The sequence below is a fragment of the Periplaneta americana genome, chromosome 7 (genome assembly GCF_040183065.1).
Source record: "Periplaneta americana isolate PAMFEO1 chromosome 7, P.americana_PAMFEO1_priV1, whole genome shotgun sequence".
Lineage (NCBI taxonomy): Eukaryota > Metazoa > Arthropoda > Insecta > Blattodea > Blattidae > Periplaneta > Periplaneta americana.
This window is the reverse complement of record NC_091123.1, coordinates 75,471,377-75,491,612: the sequence shown is the minus strand read 5'-3', so window position 1 is coordinate 75,491,612 and position 20,236 is coordinate 75,471,377. Positions and strand designations below refer to the sequence as shown.

Genomic DNA, 20,236 nt, shown 5'->3' with positions numbered 1-20,236 from the left:
TACATATGGTTGCTTTAGATATTCCAACATCCTTTGTTATTAGGGACACTGTAAAATGGTGAATAAAATACACGAAAGTCAGTAAATAAAACCACTGTAATTCATGAAAAAAGTCGTTACCTAAAAGTGTAAATCGTGGAAAAAAAACAATAAATAAATAAATAAATAAATAAATAAATAAATAAATAAATAAATAAATAAATAAATAAATAAATAAATAAATAAAAATTTAAATATCTAAATAGTGAAAAAAAAAGTATGAATGGGAACATAGAAATCACTTTATTGATCATTGCATTCACTAGAACTACAGTAATTTGGTTTTGTTATTAGCATGACATAGCTCCACTAATATTCAGCCCAAAGAGAATTTCTCTGGCAGGAAAATGCAGACCTTGACGAGCAAACTGGTATTAATAGGGCCACTTACACTCTAGCTCAAGAGAAATGTCACGCAAATATAAAAAACATAAGGCTTATATTCACTTGCACACTAAGACTGCCGAATTATTAAAATAAATTATTCCTTAGTCTTCGTTGCATAGACTACTCTTGCTGAAAATGTGGTAAACATCTTTTAAACATTTCTTATTATGTTAGCATGAAAGCATGTGTATGTGCAAAAAAACAGATTTTCATTTTGCACAGCCCAGCAGCCATGCATTCCACATGATAAAATATGAAAGGCAAACTCATTCGCGTACTTATTTTGAATGTTTCATTATCGGGGGGAGAGGGGGATGGAATTTCGTGACCAATGAATGTACGATGATTCAGTAATATTTGTAAAAAAAATTGTGTTAAATGCAAAAAAAATTGTCAAATTCGAAAAAAAAAAAAAAAAAAAAACTGGGGGGAAAAAAAAAGACGTATCTATAAAATGAGTCTTGTATATGCCTGTAACAATTTTAACTCTTCGATTCAATTCGCAAAATTCGTGGAAAAAAAAAAAAAAATCATTTGCGAAAATCTGATGTCCCTACATATGATATTGACTGAAAAGAATCAGTGGCGTAAAATTTTTGTGTAATTAATATTTATAGCATGGGAGAGAGAGAGAAAGCCAGATTTCCACTATGTAGTCTAATCTCTCGCGAATTTCATCTACTATCTTTCTAACAATTGTTTTCGAGAATCTGTACCTCAGTAAAAATTAGTGCTGAGGTAGATTTTCGAAATCATTAATCCTTACACATCTCCTCTGACAACGTATATTTAAAAAATCTAAATATAGCAATTTTTCTTCTACAGTGTAATTTACATCAGCCATAGTTGAGGTTTTAACAATTTTGTTAAGGTGTTAACACAGGAAATTCAGATGTCATCTTAATAGTTTAACAATACAACAGTTTTTCTGTCAAATCTACTATTAAATCAGAGTAACAATTTTCTAATTATAGTGAAACCTCTCCTTACGGACACCCCCAAGATACGGACACTCCTCAAATACAGACAGATTTTTATGTCCCAACTGAAATAATATAGAAATAATGATAAATTTAACTCTCGTTTAAGGACACTCTCAGACACGGACATGGATAGCTGTTCCACAGTCCTAAAGCTTGCTTTACTTCCTGACTGCGGATAGATCTTAGTTTTCAAGACCTAATGTGTTACAAAAATGGAAAATTTAGTTTTGAGAACTGTACAGAAATTCTTTAACATGAAAGAAGACAATAAGGGTCTCGTAGCCTACCACTATCCCTTGTTAGCTGGAAGTGGGTGGATAAACAGAGCCATAAAATTTAACCTGTCTGATGGGTCCAAGATTTCTGCTGTCATGAAATTGTATTCGACACATGATAGGTTTAGGATCATTCTCTTCACTTCAATCAGCTGTTTTGTTTCGAGAGACATGGCACCTGAACGTAAAGGTTAAGTTGAAAACTGTAAATTACAGTACTGCATAACTGTAGACGTAGAATAAAATTGCATGGCATAGTACTGTATTTTCCTTTTTTCGGTCTTATCTACTGTAGTTCAAAGTTGCAAAGAATTTACTGTTGAACAGTAGACTGTATTTAGAATTAAACTACAGTAATACATTTCATTTAAAGCTTGAAAGGATACATAACGCATATTATAAATTTACTGTTAGATTGGGGAGCCTCCCTCCCAGATGCGGACAGATTGTTACGTCCCTTCGATGTCCATAAATGAGAGGTTTCACTGTACGGGCTATTCCATATGAAATCGATCGGTAAAAAACCTCGCATATTTATTATACTCTAATTTTTTCCATACTTATACAAGGTGCTGAAGGGAGTGCATTTTCAAAAATATACTATCGATAGTCAAACGGTTTTCGTATTATTGAGCAACAAATTTAACGTATTTTATAAAAACAAGCCTCTTTCAGCACTCAGAACTCTGGAACCATTCACTGCAGAACATTGAACAAGAGCTTATTTTGAAGCTGACATTTGGTAGGTTATGTTAAGAAGTAATCCTTATTTTTATTGTACACAGAGAGACAGATAATCTGATTTTACTTGCTTTTAGGCTTTTTGGCCATTTGTAAAAATGTAAAAAAATATTGAGAAAAAACCTTGCATTATTAAGAGGGATTCGGCATTGTTTGGTTAGTGGTACGGCAATAAGTTTCGAGGGAATTAAATAGATTATTTTCACACGCCTAGACTTGAACGGCGCAGTACCGCATGAACTGGCCGAGAGCAGAAGATAAGCGAGCGTTGCGCGTCATTTTACTCCTGTGTTTATGAAAACCTGTGATAAAGCTAGCACAGCCATGACTGCTAGACGACACATCACGTGTTTGTCTCCTGGCCTTGCTTGTCTCGGCTAGCTCCTGTCTCATAGTCAGCTGGTTAGTTCACGTGCGTACTATTTATTTTCTTTATTTGATATTTTCAATACTTTCTTATCAACATACCATCAGTAAAAAATATGTGTTTATTTGTACTTTCAATGCGGAATCTAACTATATATTTTTAAAATATTTTTTCCTAGCCAAAGGCGTCTTAATGAGGAAAAATCTAAATTTCTCCATTTGCATAAAAAGTAAGAAAATCTGTTTATATGTCAATATAAACTTTAATTTCTCAACATCAAAATAAACCATGATTTTGATCATTGGGTGAAAGGGTTTCGGAGCTACAACAGTTTAAAGTTGCTAATTTTATGAACATATGATAAATTAAATATTTTTAATTTAAACACTATGAAGTTCTGATGCCTCAAACTTTGCACAAAGCATTGTATCACAGTTCTCTACGTACAAAAAAGTTTCAATGTATTTAGAAATTGTAAGGTCAATTTTCTCTATATTTCGGTCGATTTGAGATGGAATAGCTCATACATCTGTTGGTGAAACTGGCCCTTTATGCTATCATCTTACATATTTAGAGGATTATTCCCACATATTTCACTCTTTAACATTACATACGTCTATCTTGTGTTTCACCATTGTATTAATGTACATAATTATGTCAGTAACTTACTGCGGGTAACTGGGGAGGTGGTATATCGCTACAGATATTCTCAATCAGCACATTATTCATATTTAAATCATCATCCGTGCTTGTATCAAATAATATAAGGCCAACTCCAGGATTATCTGGTTTTGGTGGAGATTTTATTGATGCTACCAGAGTTTTACCGACAATAGTATCAGTAATGTGTTGAGCAGCATTTGGCTCATCTGCAAAATCTTCTAAGCCCCACAGGAAACAACGAATGGCCTGTAATCACACACAAAAAAAAAATATATATATTTTACTCGACAATGAAATCCAAGAAAGTTAACATAATTCTGTTATCAAAATTTATACAATTCTGTGATAATTATTTTCTATATCATTCTTCCTTCCAAGAGAAAAGGAAGACCATCCTCTATCTTGCTTCTTAACTGGACAATATAAAGAATATGAATTTGGGAAATTTATTTTTATTTATGAAATTAAGTCCTACTCTAAATTATGCATTATAAAGTGGCAGTCTAAATTATTTGAACCATATTTCTATTATGGTTTACTGTAAATAAAACAGAAACATTAAAAAAATACTGTGTAATATTAGAAACCAATCACCACAGTGGCTCAGTGCTACAGCAATGGGCTTATAAGCCAGGGAGCTTGGGTTCAAATGTGGATGCACCACCTGTGGTGCAGTTATGGATCATGACATTGAAAAAAAAAAATCTTTAAAGAGAATGTATACATACATCTGAACTAATTTTCAACAAACTATCTGGAGAAGATAAACTGGCTCTTGCATTCATGCTGTTCTATAAAGATCACAGGATGGACTAATTTAACTAGTAGTGTTATTAGCTTACATAAATGATATGTTCAGAATGAAGAAATGTCTCACAGCTTGATATACTGCACGAGAACTATGCTTAAACATACGTTAAAGTTGTTGTTGTTTTCTAATGCCAGGCATTTGACAAAGTCATAAAACTAGAGATTTGAGTATTGGTGAGAAGATGGACTGATCCTGATTTCAACTGTGATTTTCTTCACAGTTCATAGTCGTGCTGGTGGAAGTATAGAATACACAATTTCTTTGAAAACTCCAGGTGAGGCATGTTCAGCACAGATAAATGACACTTTTATAAACATTCACTTTTTGAAAAAGTTGTTGTTTTCTAATGCCAGGCGTTTGACAAAGTCATTTGACCTCTTGCACTCCAATATTTTTCTCAAAGATATTATCATGGTCAGCCATTGTAGCACAGATTTTGAGGTGTTTCGAATCCATTTCTTGGTTTGAGTTGCACAATGGGCAGTTAGGGAACTGATATATTCCAATTTTATGCAGGTGTTTGGGCAAACAGTCATGGCCTGTTCCAATCTAAATGCAGCTACAAATGATTTGCGTGGTAAATCGGGAATTAACTGTGGATTATGATGCAGAAAGTTCAATTTTTTCCCAATTTGCGGAATTATTTATAAATAATATGTGCTCGCTTGTCCTTCTGGCTGACAAACTTTTCAATGATCCTGTTCTCAAAGTTCGGAACTTAATGGAGATGCTCCTTAAGAATAGAACAGAAAGCCAACAAATTCAGCCTATCTTGACCCAAGGTGTTTCTGAGAAATGTTTTTATCCTGTTTAATGCGCTGAAACTCCTTTCTGACTCAGCTGCTGAAACAGGTGTTGTTAGTGTGATTCGAAGGGCTTTGCCCACTTCAGAGAATGAATCTTCAAAGGAGTAATCCATAAAAAAAATTGAACAAAACACACACAGAAAAAATGTTTTTAAATGTATCATTTCGATTGATACTGATAATTCATTAATAAATTTTTCTTTCGAAATTAATAGACTTTAATATTTTACGAAAATATTAGCTACGTTGGTGCAGAACTTACCGCTGTATGAAGTAAATTTCTTTGGCTCAAGTAGGCTATATTAAAGTTGCCAAATATATGTGACTGCAAGAAACGCCATTGAATTAGTTGATAATGATATCGCATACTTCTTTGGCATCTGCTGACAGGTTTACTTGCCTTCTGAGTTTCAGTCTTTTTCTTGGAGGAAACAAATATTCTTCATCATCGACGTTTATTTCACATCTGTTAGTGTTCTCTCTTATTGCCATTACAGCCAACTCAAAATGTTGTAATGCATCAGATATGCTCAATCTATTTGCATCTGTATTATATTGCATAATTTATCAAATGTTTCATCAAGTCATAAAATAAATTTAGACAAAAACAAAAATTCATAATTATTTAACAAGTTTTTAGGCCAAAAGCTTCTCTCACTGTTATATCATGCCTTTCATATGAATCATCTCCCTCTTCAATTCTTTCAAAGCATTTCAATAGTTCCGTTTTATTTCCCTTAACAAAGCATACAACTTGGGACTGAAAGTTCCATCGTGTTGCTGAAACGGTTGGTATGAGCTTACTGCAGAGTAGGTCTCTGTGTCTGGGTAAAGAGGAGAAAAATGTTGTGAACCAGTAATATTTGCAAAAAAACTTCACTAATTTAATGCGTCTTGAATATGCACATAAAAATAAATTAAGTTGGTGGGCGCAGCAGTGAACAAATTTCGCATAAGGAAATGTTTTTTGCATCAAAGCCTGGACCCCACCTTGGTTTCCACTCATTACTGCAGCACCATCATATGCCCGAGCTATGAGTTCATTTTCTAAATTGAAAGGTTGTAGACTTTGTTTTAGAACCTCGCTAAGACTGTTAGCCGTGCGATTGTTTACCTCTTTGAAAGAAAGAAATATTTCCAGAGATTTACAACCTTTTATGCACCTCAAAATAATAACAAATTGACTTGCAGGTTATGTCTGTTGTTTCATTAGACAGCACAGTAACACAATCTGTAGAATTAATGTCCTGCTTCAGATTTTCGATGTATACCTCATACATACTGTCTAGTAATTCATTTTGTACAGTGTGTGAAGTATATTTAAAAACAGAAGTACTGTTTAAGTGTACATACAATACATTATCAAGTAAAGATAACAAGTCTAACAAATTTCCCTGATTTTCGTTATGAAACCCTCAGTGATAATTCGTGAATTCCGCAAAATTCTAAAGAATCAATATTATTCTCCCTCGTAAATGCAATTTTTTTAGACTTGTTCATTGTGTTTCTGGAATGAAATTTTGATCGCAAAATCATTTTGTGCTGCAATATTTACTGTCTCAAATATTTTAAACTTACAAGCATTTTCTAGAATTAACTCACTGCAATTCACAGAACAACAAATATCTGCGACAGTTGCTTCTGTTCGTCAGGCGGGCCAGTTTGGACGGATCCTAAACGAAGCATGAATTTTTAATGGTAACTTCGTAACACTGTGTGAATTTCCGTCTGTAATGAATGTGACACTGCATGCTGCGCACCATGGCAGTTGAACACTAAAGTGATTCAAATTGTGGGGTCCTTTGACACGGGCCCAAGCTCACAATATTTAGTGTCATACAGTATTATTTGACGTTTTACTGACGCACATTGCGTAATGTGACGAAATTTACTGAAACAGTTATGAATCCAGTACACTGTCCTGAACAAAACTTACGTATTTTAAATGTGGGGGGGGGGGGAACATTATGGGGACGAAATATTGGTGGGGCACAGCTCCGGTGACTCCTAAGGGCTGTCTGCCCCTGCATATAACATTAAAAGACTGTAAAATCAGTTATTTATTTTAGATGTTTAGTCATTTCCTTTCGGATTACATCAGCTGCTTGTCTATGCGGATGACGTGAATGTGTTAGGAGAAAATCCACAAACTATTAGGGAAAACACGGGAATTTTACTTGAAGCAAGTAAAGAGATAGGCATGGAAGTAAATCCCAAAAAGACAAAGTATATGATTATGTCTCGTGACCAGAATATTATACGAAATGGAAATATAAAAATTGGATATTAATCCTTTGAATGGAAAAATTCAGATATCTTTGAGCAACAGTAACAAATACAAATGACACTTTGAAGCAAATTAAACGCAGAATGAATATGGGAAATGCCTGTTATTATTCGGTTGAAATGCTTTTATCATCCAGTTTTCTCTCAAAAAAGCTGAAAGTTAGAATTTATAAAACAGTTACATTATCTGTTGTTCTGTATGGTTGTGAAACTTGGACTCTCACTTTGAAAGAGAAACAGAAGTCAAGAGTGTTTGAGAATAAGGTGCTTAGGAAAATATTTGGGGCTAAGAGGGATGAAGTTACACAACGCAGAACCGTACGCATTGTATTCTTCACCTGACATAATTAGGAAAATTAAATCCAGACGTTTGAGATGGGTAGGGCATGTAGCACATATGGGCGAATCCAGAAATGCATATAGTGTGTTAGTTGGGAGGCCAGAGGGAAAGAGACCTTGGGGAGGATAATATTAAAATGGATTTGAGAAAGGTGGGATATGATGGTAGAGACTGGATTAATCTTGCTCAGGATACAGACTGATGGCGGGCTTATGTGAGAGCAGCAATGAACCTCCAGGTTCTCTACAAGCCATGAGTAAATCATTTCCTTTAATCACTAAATATATTAGAAAATTAATATTATATATAATAATACTTTTTTTTTTCCTTCCTTATTTTTTGCTTTGTTTTTTAATATGTGTACTTTTATTACTTTTTCTTATTTATTTCTCTCTACATTTGTTTTTAGCATATTTGTATTCTGGTGGTGTGGTAGAGAAGACCGGATGGTCTAACTCCACCAGATTGAATAAGTAAATAAATAAACAAATAAAATGAATGGATAAATAAATAAATAACATTAAAAAAGGGTAAGATATTCGATTTATCTGATTAACCAGTGTAATTTTTACCACTTGGAATCATAAAAACTGTCATTTTCTTGAAAAAGAGTTTCATAACATTCAGTTACCGATATCAATGATTCACAATTACCTGTGCTGGTAATCTTGCAAACCGTCGCTCCAGAACATGCAAGTCCTTCAAATTAACTGATTCTTCATCCCCATGGTCAATGAAAAACACTTGACATGTATTATTAACTTTATCCATTTCAACTAACTCCACCCGATGCCAACAGTCATCAATTTTGATAGCATAAAATGAACCGATTTCTGGATTAGCTACCACATTCGTTTGTCCCAGGTAAAACATTTCCATGTCTGTTGCCAAATTCTCGTACTTCACCTATAAAGAAAAAGATTAGAATAAAATACTTAATTTATTTCATTTTCATGTGAAATTTGCAACTTTCACAATTAGGTACGTCAAAATACTGATGTATGTCCTTGCTACTTTTCTGTTCTTAAGTTTACCAGTGCTGAATACTATTGAAATTAAAACTAATTAGAAAGTTCAAATCAAATATATTTTTATTAAGACACTCCAGGACCTCTCTAAATTATATGCATGCTGTAATACATAAAAGTTTACATAATAATATAAACAAGAGAGCATGATTGACTGCCTCCGTGGTCTGTTGGTCAGCATCCTGGCTTACAGATCTGGAGGTCCCGGGTTCGATTCCCGGGCTCGGCTCTCAGTGAATTTTCCTTGAAGAAGAAGAATTACCCGAGTGTCTAGAGTCTGGAAATTTGTAAAAAAAACATCAGCACTGTTGCTGGGCGGTTACCTGAATACACGTTTCAGCATCATATTGTTGACAAGTAACTCCATCTTTTAGCACAACCATAAAGCACCTAATAGATGCTATAGAGTTACCAACAAAGAAAAAAAAAAAAAAAAAAAAGGAGAGAGAGAGCATGAACATGACTCACACTGTATTCTTCTCCAATTAGTCGAGCCCAAACTTCATCTGTTGACTTGCCACATGTAACAAATACATCCCACGCATCAGCCTGTGGCAAGGTTATAGTTTCTGGTATTGCTGGTCCAATTGGGCTTAATGATGGCCGACCATGTGGAGTTTCCACTGTTGGAGTAACAGTAGTTGGACTCTGAAAAAAATAAAATGACATTACTTATTTTTCTTCTGTTACACAAGGAAAAATTTAACAAGTGGAAATCATAGTACAAACCAGTATAGCAGTGTAACAATTTCTACATAGGACAACATTGTTACAACTATTTATTATTTCATAGCATATAATTTAATTTTAAAAATACTTGGAAGAAAGAACTAAGAAGAAAGACGAATTTTTGGAAAGAACAAAAATAGGTTTAAAAATGTAAACCTTTCATTTGCAGATGGTAGGTACTATGACGAGAGAAAAACAAAAACCTAAAATAATGTACAGAAGTTCTTATGTAGCATTAAATAATATTCCTCTACATAACTAAATATCAGTAAAGAAAGAAAGGAGATTGTGTGGAACATTTAAGTGGTTGGTGGTTGTGTGAAATCAAGTAATCATAAGTCACAGCTTGATGAGAATCTTCTTTACATAATCATAAAACAAAGTACTTAAACTTTTAATGAATGTTATAATCAACGTAAGAAAATAAATGGAAAATAAATGCAGCATGCACTCCTCAAGTCACTAGTAATACGAAGTGTCTCGAAATGATTACCCTGATATTAGACTGTTATTGCTTTCCACTGATGTCAATGAATTCTGATTTTCAGTTTTAAGTGAAATGATGCACTCAAAGTTTTGGTGGCTATGTGCTTCAGTTTCCAATTCCGCCACTAGGAGTGCTGTAATTATTGAATATGTGAAATGACTTTGCTACACTATGTACTGTACAAATTTCATGAGAGGGTCCCTGCGAGGGGAGTATGGAGTTTTTCCCCCACTCTTACAACCAACCACCGACATGGAATCAGCCAGCCAATGACTGAACCTTGTTTGTCCCAGTCGGCCAATGACACTACTCTCATTCACCTGCTCCTTCAGAAGTGATGAGTTACTAGCTTACCCTCTCTTCTTACCCCGCAAGGACCATACTCTCCTCGTAGGAACCCTTTTGGGAAATTTGTATAGTACACACTGTTTCTTTTACTGTACCAAAGCCATTTCACGTATTCAGTAGCTACAGCACTTCTAGCAAAGGAATTGGAAACTGAAGCACATAGCCACCAAAACTTTAAGAAATAACAGTCTGAAATCAGGGTAATAATTTTGGGACACACTGTATCTTGAATGCAAGTACACATATGATGATATTCAAACTTCATCTTTTTTTTTTTTTCAATAATGATATGTTGGAAGTTGCATCAGCCCACTGCCTCTGAGGAGGAATAATGTGATGTCAATTATGTATCACACAAGATGAACAATTCTTCCAGCAGCTACTGTGAGGAGGGTGAGTACCGAATTTTAATAACATGGTACATAAGTTTTAATTCTGCAAAGCACAGTGAGTTCGCAGATGCAAGCAGCAACAGTAGCAGGGGGGACATGCTACCGGTCAGCCAAAAGAAACACTGGGATGGAACATTTGCAAGGACTCATTGGGTAACAATAAATAAAATTTTAAAACAAAATGCAGTTACAGACCTAAAATTTTCGTTGCTCACATCAGTACAGTAGAAAGTGTTCACAAAATTTTAGATTTATATTCTATCACAAACTGAAGGAAAAAAAATTAAAACCTAACACTCTAGGTGCCATTGTAAAGTGAAGGATTTTACAAAAAGGGCATATTTTCAACAATGACAAAATGACATATGTGCCATTTTTCCAGCATATCCCTCAATTGTTTCTCAGATTCATAATTAATAATAAAAAAAAATGTATGTACTAAAAGTTAAAAATGATACTGAATATAGGCTACTTGAAACGATACGATGTCTCTGAAATCTAACAGATCACAGCTGGGTCACACAGACTGGAGAATGAATCTAGTGAAGTGTGCTTGCTATTTGTAAATAAAATTTGGGACCATTCATTTGAACTTGTGTTTGAAAAGCGAGCACCACAGCACTAGCAATTATGTTTAAGTGATTAGAATATCAATAAAAAGCACGCCAGTAGTAAACACTGTCTAATAAATGTTCTGAAAGTACACGGCAATTACGAATGATTCATCAGATTTTAAATGCCTGCATAAAGAAAAATATAACACTTAGAATAATGTATGATACATCAAAATAAACAGAAATTGTCTAAGTTTCGGACACACGTTCACAAGTGTTCAATGTGACTTCCTCTCATTACAAGACACATCCATGCAATATTGAAGTTCATCTTATATGTGCAGTAGCATATCCCTGGTAATGGTCGTAAATGCATCTGTGATGCAATCCTTGAGCTCAACCAAAAAGTTGCTGGTAGTGATGGCACATACACTATGTCTTTTACACACACCCCAGAGGAAAAATCACAGACCATTAGGTTGGGGGATCTAGGGAGTCAGTCTGACAATGCTAAGTCATCTTCAGCGCATCACCCAATCCAACGGTGAGGGAGTCCTGTGTTCAGATAGCGATGCACTTCATTGTACCAATGGAGAAGCACTCCAAGTTGGAATATGAAGTTATTGGAATCCTCAGTCACTTGAGGAAACAACCATTGCTGCAGGATATCGAGGAATAACATTACAGGTCACAGTTGTCTCCGTGAAAAAAAAAAAGGGGCTGTACACATTTGATTTAGACACTGCAGCAAAACATTCACTTTTGGAGAATCTCGTTCATGCTGCACTGTCAAACGTGGTTTCTCAGTATTGCAGATGCGTACATTATGGCGATTAACTCTGCCACTCAAGTGAAATGTGGCTTCATCACTAAACATTAGAAGGTCCTCAAAACCATCATTCTCCTCCAGTGGCCTCCATGGAATTACAAAATTCATATCATTTGACGAGGTCTTCCAGTTTTAGCTTTTGCAGTAACTGTATGCAGTATAGTTTCATTCGCAATTGGGTTCATAAAATTTTCCATACATACATGAAACTCGCCCTCACTCGCACCACTGTTTCATTAAAAATGTTTGGGCATCCACTGCTTTTACCTTTACTCACGTAATAATTGCCTTAAATTGACGATGTCATCACAGAATGCTTTGGTGATCTGGCAGTTAAGTTCCAGGGTATTGCCTCCGGAATGTACGCTGTACGGTTACAAAGGAAAATGACTTCTCATATCCCAAAACTGCAAACGCTTTCTGCTGCATAGACACCATTTTGAAAACTATGCTTGTGCTACCGTTTGTCTACATGCGCCAGAGTTATAACAATGGAAAAGTAAACTTTCAGAGTTTTTCTTTTGATTCATAATTAGCACAAATATAATGCATCCATAGTTTTCGCAAATATTTGACTTAAAACCTGATGAATCATTTGTAATTGTCCTGTACAATGAATGAAGTGCCTAGGTAAATGAGGCATGTTATATCTCAGAATACATTTTATGACAGTATTCCGAACTTTTGTTGAGCTGTGTAACCTATATTAAACCCCTGATCATATATAGCCTATAACAGAACAGCCATTCCCATGTTAAAATCGGTAACATGTGGAAGAGAACAACCACTAGGATTGCCATCATTGATTAAGATTGCTCTATGCACTTCAAATGAGAGTTATAACATGACTTCTTATGCAGTAGATGGCAGCATAGTGAAATTGATAAAAGTTGTTGGCGTCAAAGCCTGGCTGAACAGTCTGTTATATATGTGATCTGGGATTAAACTAAATAATATCATGGTATAATGTAATAGGCCTATATCAAAATGCTTTTTTGTACAAAAATATAATTCCCTCTGAAGCTATTCAATATTCAGTTAGTAATCTCTGTTTTTATATGTAACATGCTATGAAAGTTCAATTTATTTTTAACACTTCGAGGATCACTTCACATTAAATGGACCTAGAGGAAAGAAACCTCGAGCACCTAAATGACTAGGGACCTCAACAAATTTGGCTTCAAAGAAAATTTGCTCAAATTTGAACATGTTCGATATACAGTTCTCATATACTTTTCTAATCACAATCTTTAATTACACAATTACGTTAATCAAAATGAAAATACTAAACATGAATATAATAGGATAAGAACTTCAGTAACATAGCTCCAGAGTGCAACATTACAAATGATTGCATGGCAATAATACTTACCTTTTTGTGTATTTTACAACCAAATAAACCTCCACGATCCTTTGGTAAGGCATTAGAATGTATAAACATATTAAGGACAAGATCAGTACACATCCACATACATTAACACACACACAATTAAACTTTCACGAAGCACTGTATTTCATATTTTAAAAACCGTTATTTTTATCAGTTACACAAACAACAGTGACACAATTTCGAATTCAATTTCGAAGTACGTTAAAAGCATTATTAAAAGTTCTTAAAAGAGAAGAGAAAAGGTAGGTGTAAAATATGAAACTCCTGCCACTATTATGACTTACAATGGGGCTAATGCAATTCAGATTATACAATGAAACTACAAGAATCAATATAATTTCAATTTATAAGTCCATCATACAAAAAAAACCATACATATTATGACACATGCCTTTTCTACCTCTATATTACTACAGATTTCTCCATGTCTTTATAGGCATTTCACAAAGAATTCCTTCCACAATAATAAAGGACAAATTCTGCAGACTGAATCCCCTGTTTCTACAACTTCCTTTCCATATTCTGTAATAGTAAATTTGCAATACAAGCAATCGTTATAATTAGGGATACCATAATTTGGAAAGCTAAAATACGGACACATTATTAGTAACTTAAGTAATAATAGTTCCTGTTTAGCATGTGGGTTATCAATATTATTATTATTTTATTAATACAGTACTGATAGGACAGATCTTCAAAATACGAACATATCCTGCTAAATACGGGTGTTTGGTAACCCTAAAACTGTGTGTTAAAATGACACCAATGTTTTGCCATTTTGTTTCAACAAGACTAATCGCTTTATAAATTATTACAAATAGTCAGAATTGGCAACATGATAACAATTAAATGCTCTATGCCATGGTATGCAAATCTTTTTCTACACGAAGTCCTGTTGAACTAGATGAAATAAATAAATAAATAAATAAATAAATAAAATAAAATGTATTACTCAAAACAGAAAATATGGACATTTATTCATAAATAGGGTATGGACAATGACAAGTAAGTCAAAATACGACATGTCTGTACAAAATAAGATGTATGGCAACCCTAGTTATAATGCACATGCATGCATCCACATTTAGTTTTTTTTTTTTTTTTACACAAAATTTAAAAGAAAATAATTATACTTACAGATACTTCTGTTGGCGAAGCTGGCCAATTTGGAGAAACTATAATTCTATTTCCAGCCACATGTTCCAGTACTACTAATGGACATCTTGCCATAATTTGCAACCAGTCATCTGGTAAGGTTTCATTGTAAAGATTATGATAATCAATGGGAATCTGCGTTGACCAAATGCCTGAGCGATGACCACCAACAATCTGTCAACAAACCAGTGGTGACTCGTGATAATTTTTGTTTGTAGGATATGAGATTGATGACTGATGACCAAAACAGAAACTAATAATAATAATAATAATAATAGAGCATGAGCAATTAATTTCTTGCTATAGTTAAATTCTTCTAAATGATCAAATACAACTTCAGATATTCTTTCGGCAATCCTGTCATCTGAAAGTCCTGTTAATTCTTGTGTTTTATTATAGCTTATTTTATTTATTTTTATGTAATTTTGGTTTTTATTCATTTTATTTTTTATATTATCTCATTTTAAATTACCGTATTTATTATTTCGTTTATTCTATTCTTTTAAAATGACCAATGAACTGCATTTAAAGAGGCTACAAGGGTACTTGAAAATTTGTATTGTAGTCTCTGACAGAGTTTCCACACCACCACTGAGAAAGAAGGGTTGTAGTATTAGAATATATGGTCATATCCTCAAACGCGGTGAAAGACAAGCCATACCCCACCCTTTGCACTCACCCCTGTCCTTAACTTCACTGCTAGAAAGAAACCGTTTGCTGTAAGATATTTGGATGGTTCTTCGGAAAGTATTTCTAAGGTCTGAGATGTGCAGTGGCGACAACTCACAACAGAAAGTGGAAGTCTGAAGAAAATTATTACATCGGGATGCATTAAAAATAAAATCTGTAATTAAAATGTTTTCTATCCTCAAAGGCACGAAATTAAACTGTAGGATCACCCTCATATCTTTCACGGAGGAATCGCCACTGCAACAAACATTATCATAACTGTAGAAATGAATTTTAGTTACAGTTTTATTTTAAGGCAGCTACAGTGCAGAAGTTATTCAACATGATAGTAATATGAAATTAATGGTCATATTCCAGGGTGGACAGCCAAATTTAACCCTGATGCAACAAGTACTGCCAAATTTTGAGGACTGGACACATGAAGGTGTAATGATTCAAGTTGTCAAAAAGTAATTTTATATTCGTTCTTGTAATGGTTCTCAATGGTCCAATACTTGCTTCTTGACCTAAGGTACTTGGTTTCGATACCGTAAGATAATACATTTTTTGGCAAAATAATACGAAGTGTAGCTTCAATCCCATGCCAACTAAAGATGTTGGCCCCATGTAGTTTCTGGATAGAGGGCAATGGGCCTAGGTGTGTATTGGTTTTCCACCTGCAATCTGTCCACCCAACTATCTATACACAGTAGATTTAGGCTGAGTTCAGAAGATTGAGGAGTTGAACGCACATTGGTTAGTCCAATACACATTTACTGGATGACTATTAACTATACACATGGTAATACACACTTAAGTGTAATGAGCATTTGACGCTGTGTAGATGCAGGTATCTTCTGTATGTGCACATCCTTGAGATATACAGGCTGGATGGTAACCTATGCACCAAACTTTAAGAGGTACTTCACATGTTAAATATAACAAAACTTTTATTACACTTTTCCTTTGTTGAAGCACTGTTAGGCAGGAAAAAAATAGTATTTTCCCAATGTTTGCAGTGTTCTATTGCGACAATGGCCCGAAAGAAATGGCTGATTACTATAGAAGCAGATAGGTAAAAATAATCTGAATAATTTAGTGTCTTGAGTTTTTTTTTTTTTTGCGAATTAAACCATTTAGCCATGAATTTAAATTGAATAACAGCGAAAATCGTTTAAATAAATCTTGCAATGCAACGCACATTGCACATTATTGAGTACAGCAGAGGGAAATGTTTCATAGAAACGTAACAACTTCCTCTAAAATGGTGAATGTTAGAGAAAAACTTACTTAGATTTTTCAAATCTCTTCATGATCTATTACCAGTTTCATTTTGGTGCAGAGGTTACCATCTGCCCTGCATAGGCTTGGCATTATCTGTTCAGTTGCTGCATGTGATTTAAAAGATTGTTCATGCTTCATTAAAAGATGGTTATTTTAAGGTAAGTAACTGCAAATTTTTCCTTTTGTGAATTGCAATATTTTATTGAATAGTTTGGGTTCATAACTTCAGAGACTTGGATAGAGAGCAATGTACAAGTCTGAATCAAGTCTTATATGTTAAGACTGAAAAATTCCATTACTTCCTATATCTTTGCCTATAATGCTTCATTCTTTAGTATAATAAAAAAAAAAAAAAAAAAAAAAAAAAAAAAATCCCATTAGCACTTCTGCCACATCCATCTTAGTCAAATAGTGAAACTTGACTGAGACTATTGTTACTGCCACTGGCATGGCTCAGGCAGTTAAGGCACTTGCCTGCTGGTCTGAAGTTGCGCTCGGGCACAGGTTCGATCCCCGCTTGGGCTAATTACCTGGTTGGGTTTTTTCCGAGGTTTTTCCCAATCATAAGCTGAATGTCAGATAATCTATGGCAAATCCTCGGCCTCATCTCGCCAAATACCATCTCGCTATCACCAATTTAATCGATGCTAAATAACCTAGCTGATACAGCGTCGTTAAATAACCAACTTAAAAAAACACTATTGTTACCATATGTAGTCACAATTCTCAACACACATTCAACGCTTGTCATCTGAACTAAGTCTCACTGCATGTAAAATACACATTTAATTACGACTAATGATGAATAATGACAATACAGTAAAACCCCGATAAGATGCTGTTCAAGGGACCGGGTGTAAACCGCGTATTAGGTGGGCATACTAATTTTGACTTATATACAGTATCTATTAGCATTTTTCTTTACTGAAATACATGATCCATGAAAGGTAATATAGTATTACTCCATTATGTAATTACTGCACTGTACGTCAAAGACATTTGCAATATGTTTTGTACTTAATTCTTTCGGAAAAAAAGTCATTTATAGTTGTTTGCCATGTGCGTGTTCTCCAAGTCCTCATGTTTACCACACTTCGGTTTCCTGCGATTATATCCTCCTGATGATATCGCAACTGTAGTGATTGAGTCGCGATTTTTTATTATCATTCATAATATCGATAATGGGATTCCTAATGAATCAGAGAGTTGTTTCTGAGTAAGAGTACTGTTCTCATCGTACTTTCGTAAGATTTCCAATTTTTCCAACACAGAAAGCGCTTTTCGTTTGACACTCATTGTAATGACATTCACAGACACTTCAATACACTAAAGGACAACAAATTGCCCAGCAAAAATTTCCAGAATTTTATTATGGCAGAGTGAGAAATGCTGTTTGAGACAGAGGGTTAGCAAGAGGGTGAGGTATTGTAACTGTATGTAGGCCTTAAGAGTGTAGGTAAAGAATCGAATAAGAGAGCGTAACAAGAGGGTGGGGTATACTAAGGTATGAAGTATGAAGGTTTAAATGTGCAGGTAAGGGTCGAATACCAATATTTTTCAGGTTAATGGCACCAGTGAGTTCAGTGACCAAGATGTTTCATTGCTGTTACAGTACATTGCTGAAAATTACATCGAAAATATTCCACAAAAACAGCGTATTATGCAGGACTTGAGCGCAACAAACAGGGTATTTTATAAAGGCGTTATATTTGAAATGTGCAGGGACCGGACAAAAAAAAGCGTATTACATGGGACAGCATAATAAGCGGGCATGTCTTATCGAGGTTTTACTGTATTTTATGTGCAGGTTTGTCATTCTTTCTCAGTTCTTCGTAACAGATGTCACCCTAGTAATAATGGAAAAACTATATTAAAAAAGTGGAAAAAATGTCTATTCATAATCCCACCAGTCAAAAGTCAATAATTATATAATGTTCCATTCAAGTTTGTTGAATATGAAAAAAACTGAACTTCGATGTACAGAAGCAGACTTTATGTTCGTCCAAACTTGCCCCTTGAAGTTCGTTACCTTCCCCTCCGCTCCCCTACCTTCATGCTTTAGCTGCATAAGGATTTCAGAACAAATCTTGTGAAGTTTTATATGTAGTCGTAACTACAGAAAATTTGTATTACAAAATCATGATTAAACATCCAGAGAAATATATACATATAAGTAAATTACAATCTCTACTTAATATATCAACTGCCAACAGAAAGTATAATTTACATTCTTCACGTAAAATGAAATAAATCACAGTTGCTCAATAAGAACAGATGTGTGACTATATAGAGAGATATTAAAACATGAACACACAATACAAAATAGATTGTGTATGTCCATAAAAATAAACAATTTTATTTTCATACTACACGTAATTTATATCAAACCTGTCTATAAAAAAAATATTATTTTCATACTACACATTAACGTCGTGCATGACAGACACTATGTGCAGTTCATGTCTGCAGAGTATGGTGAAGTACCATATTCGACAATGTTCGGTCTGCAGGAGGAAGTATGTTGTGTTTGTTCGAACTTGTTATGAAAACATTCTCTGTCTTCTCCTACCATGTTTTAGCAGCTTACGGATTTTAGCACATATCTTGTGATTAGTTCATATGAAATAAGCCGAAGTTTGTACATGCAAGTCAGCTGGGCCTAAGTAAGTTACAAATCGAATCAGTGACCTACATTTTTTAATGAGGTGTCTAAAGCTATCAGTGGCAGATAGCAGTATTATCTATGTGTCAAGATGAACAATATGCGCACAAGTAAAACAAAGAAGCATCAGTTGCAAGATGACAGCACCTCTGCATGAATATACCATTGTCGAGCAAAGCTCTTTTATGTGATTTTTCTGGGAAAAAGGTCTAACAGCAAAGGATATTTACAAAGAAATACTGTCCGTATATGGTGAGCATCTACCTGTCACGTCACTTGCTGTTTACAACTGGGTTCAGACATTTTCAAGGGTGGACAAGTATCAAACACTGAGATGGTTGGCCAATGGAGATTATTACGAAAGCAAATGTGCAACAGGTTGGCAACCTGACCAAGCAGACAGGTTGGAGATGACGTGCTAGTTCAGATAGATAGTCACGAGTGATGAGTCTTGGGTGCATTATTACCAGCCTGAGACAAAGCATCCACAATGTTCAGATCAAGTTGCCAATGGGTCACTCGTATAAGGTGCTGCCATTTTGTAACTGCTGCTTCTTTATTTCACTTGTACAAACAACGATAATACTACCATCTAGCAGAGATAGCTTCAGGCACCTTATTAAAAAATGTAGGTCGCTACTTCAATTTGTGATTTACTTGCTGACTCTCCCACATACTTTAAGAAAATACCTCCCAAATTTACATAAAACATTAAAATCATGAAACTTACATGTGATATCCTAGACATAATTATATTTTTATCTTGTGTAGCGCTGCCTCCAACACTGCTGCTTAATTTCTTCAGCTCTTCCAGAGCACGTTTAGCTGCTAACTGCATAGCGCTGGCTGGCGATAGTCGTTCGTCTGGGTAACTACTTATTCTAAATTCATCAATCTGAAAAGAGTTTTATATATGTTAATAGAATACATGCACATAATTATCTCGACGACGTCCATTTCCTACCATACTATAAATTTCATATTTTGTGAGTTATTCATAACCAATACCTT

General features: G+C 34.6%; 1 protein-coding gene across 3 annotated transcripts in view; it reads right to left on the bottom strand.

Annotated features, from left to right (window-relative positions):
- tapas overlaps positions 1 to 20,236 on the bottom strand; it is a 116,983-nt gene that overhangs the window by 44,448 nt on the left and 52,299 nt on the right. For all 3 annotated transcript variants that reach the window (XM_069830910.1, XM_069830912.1, XM_069830911.1), the window contains 5 exons: positions 19,956 to 20,120; positions 14,593 to 14,784; positions 9,195 to 9,374; positions 8,353 to 8,604; positions 3,462 to 3,701 (listed from right to left, as the gene is read on the bottom strand). In XM_069830910.1, the coding sequence (XP_069687011.1) occupies positions 3,462 to 3,701; positions 8,353 to 8,604; positions 9,195 to 9,374; positions 14,593 to 14,784; positions 19,956 to 20,120 (1,029 nt within the window). The remainder of the gene's footprint in view (positions 1 to 3,461; positions 3,702 to 8,352; positions 8,605 to 9,194; positions 9,375 to 14,592; positions 14,785 to 19,955; positions 20,121 to 20,236) is intronic.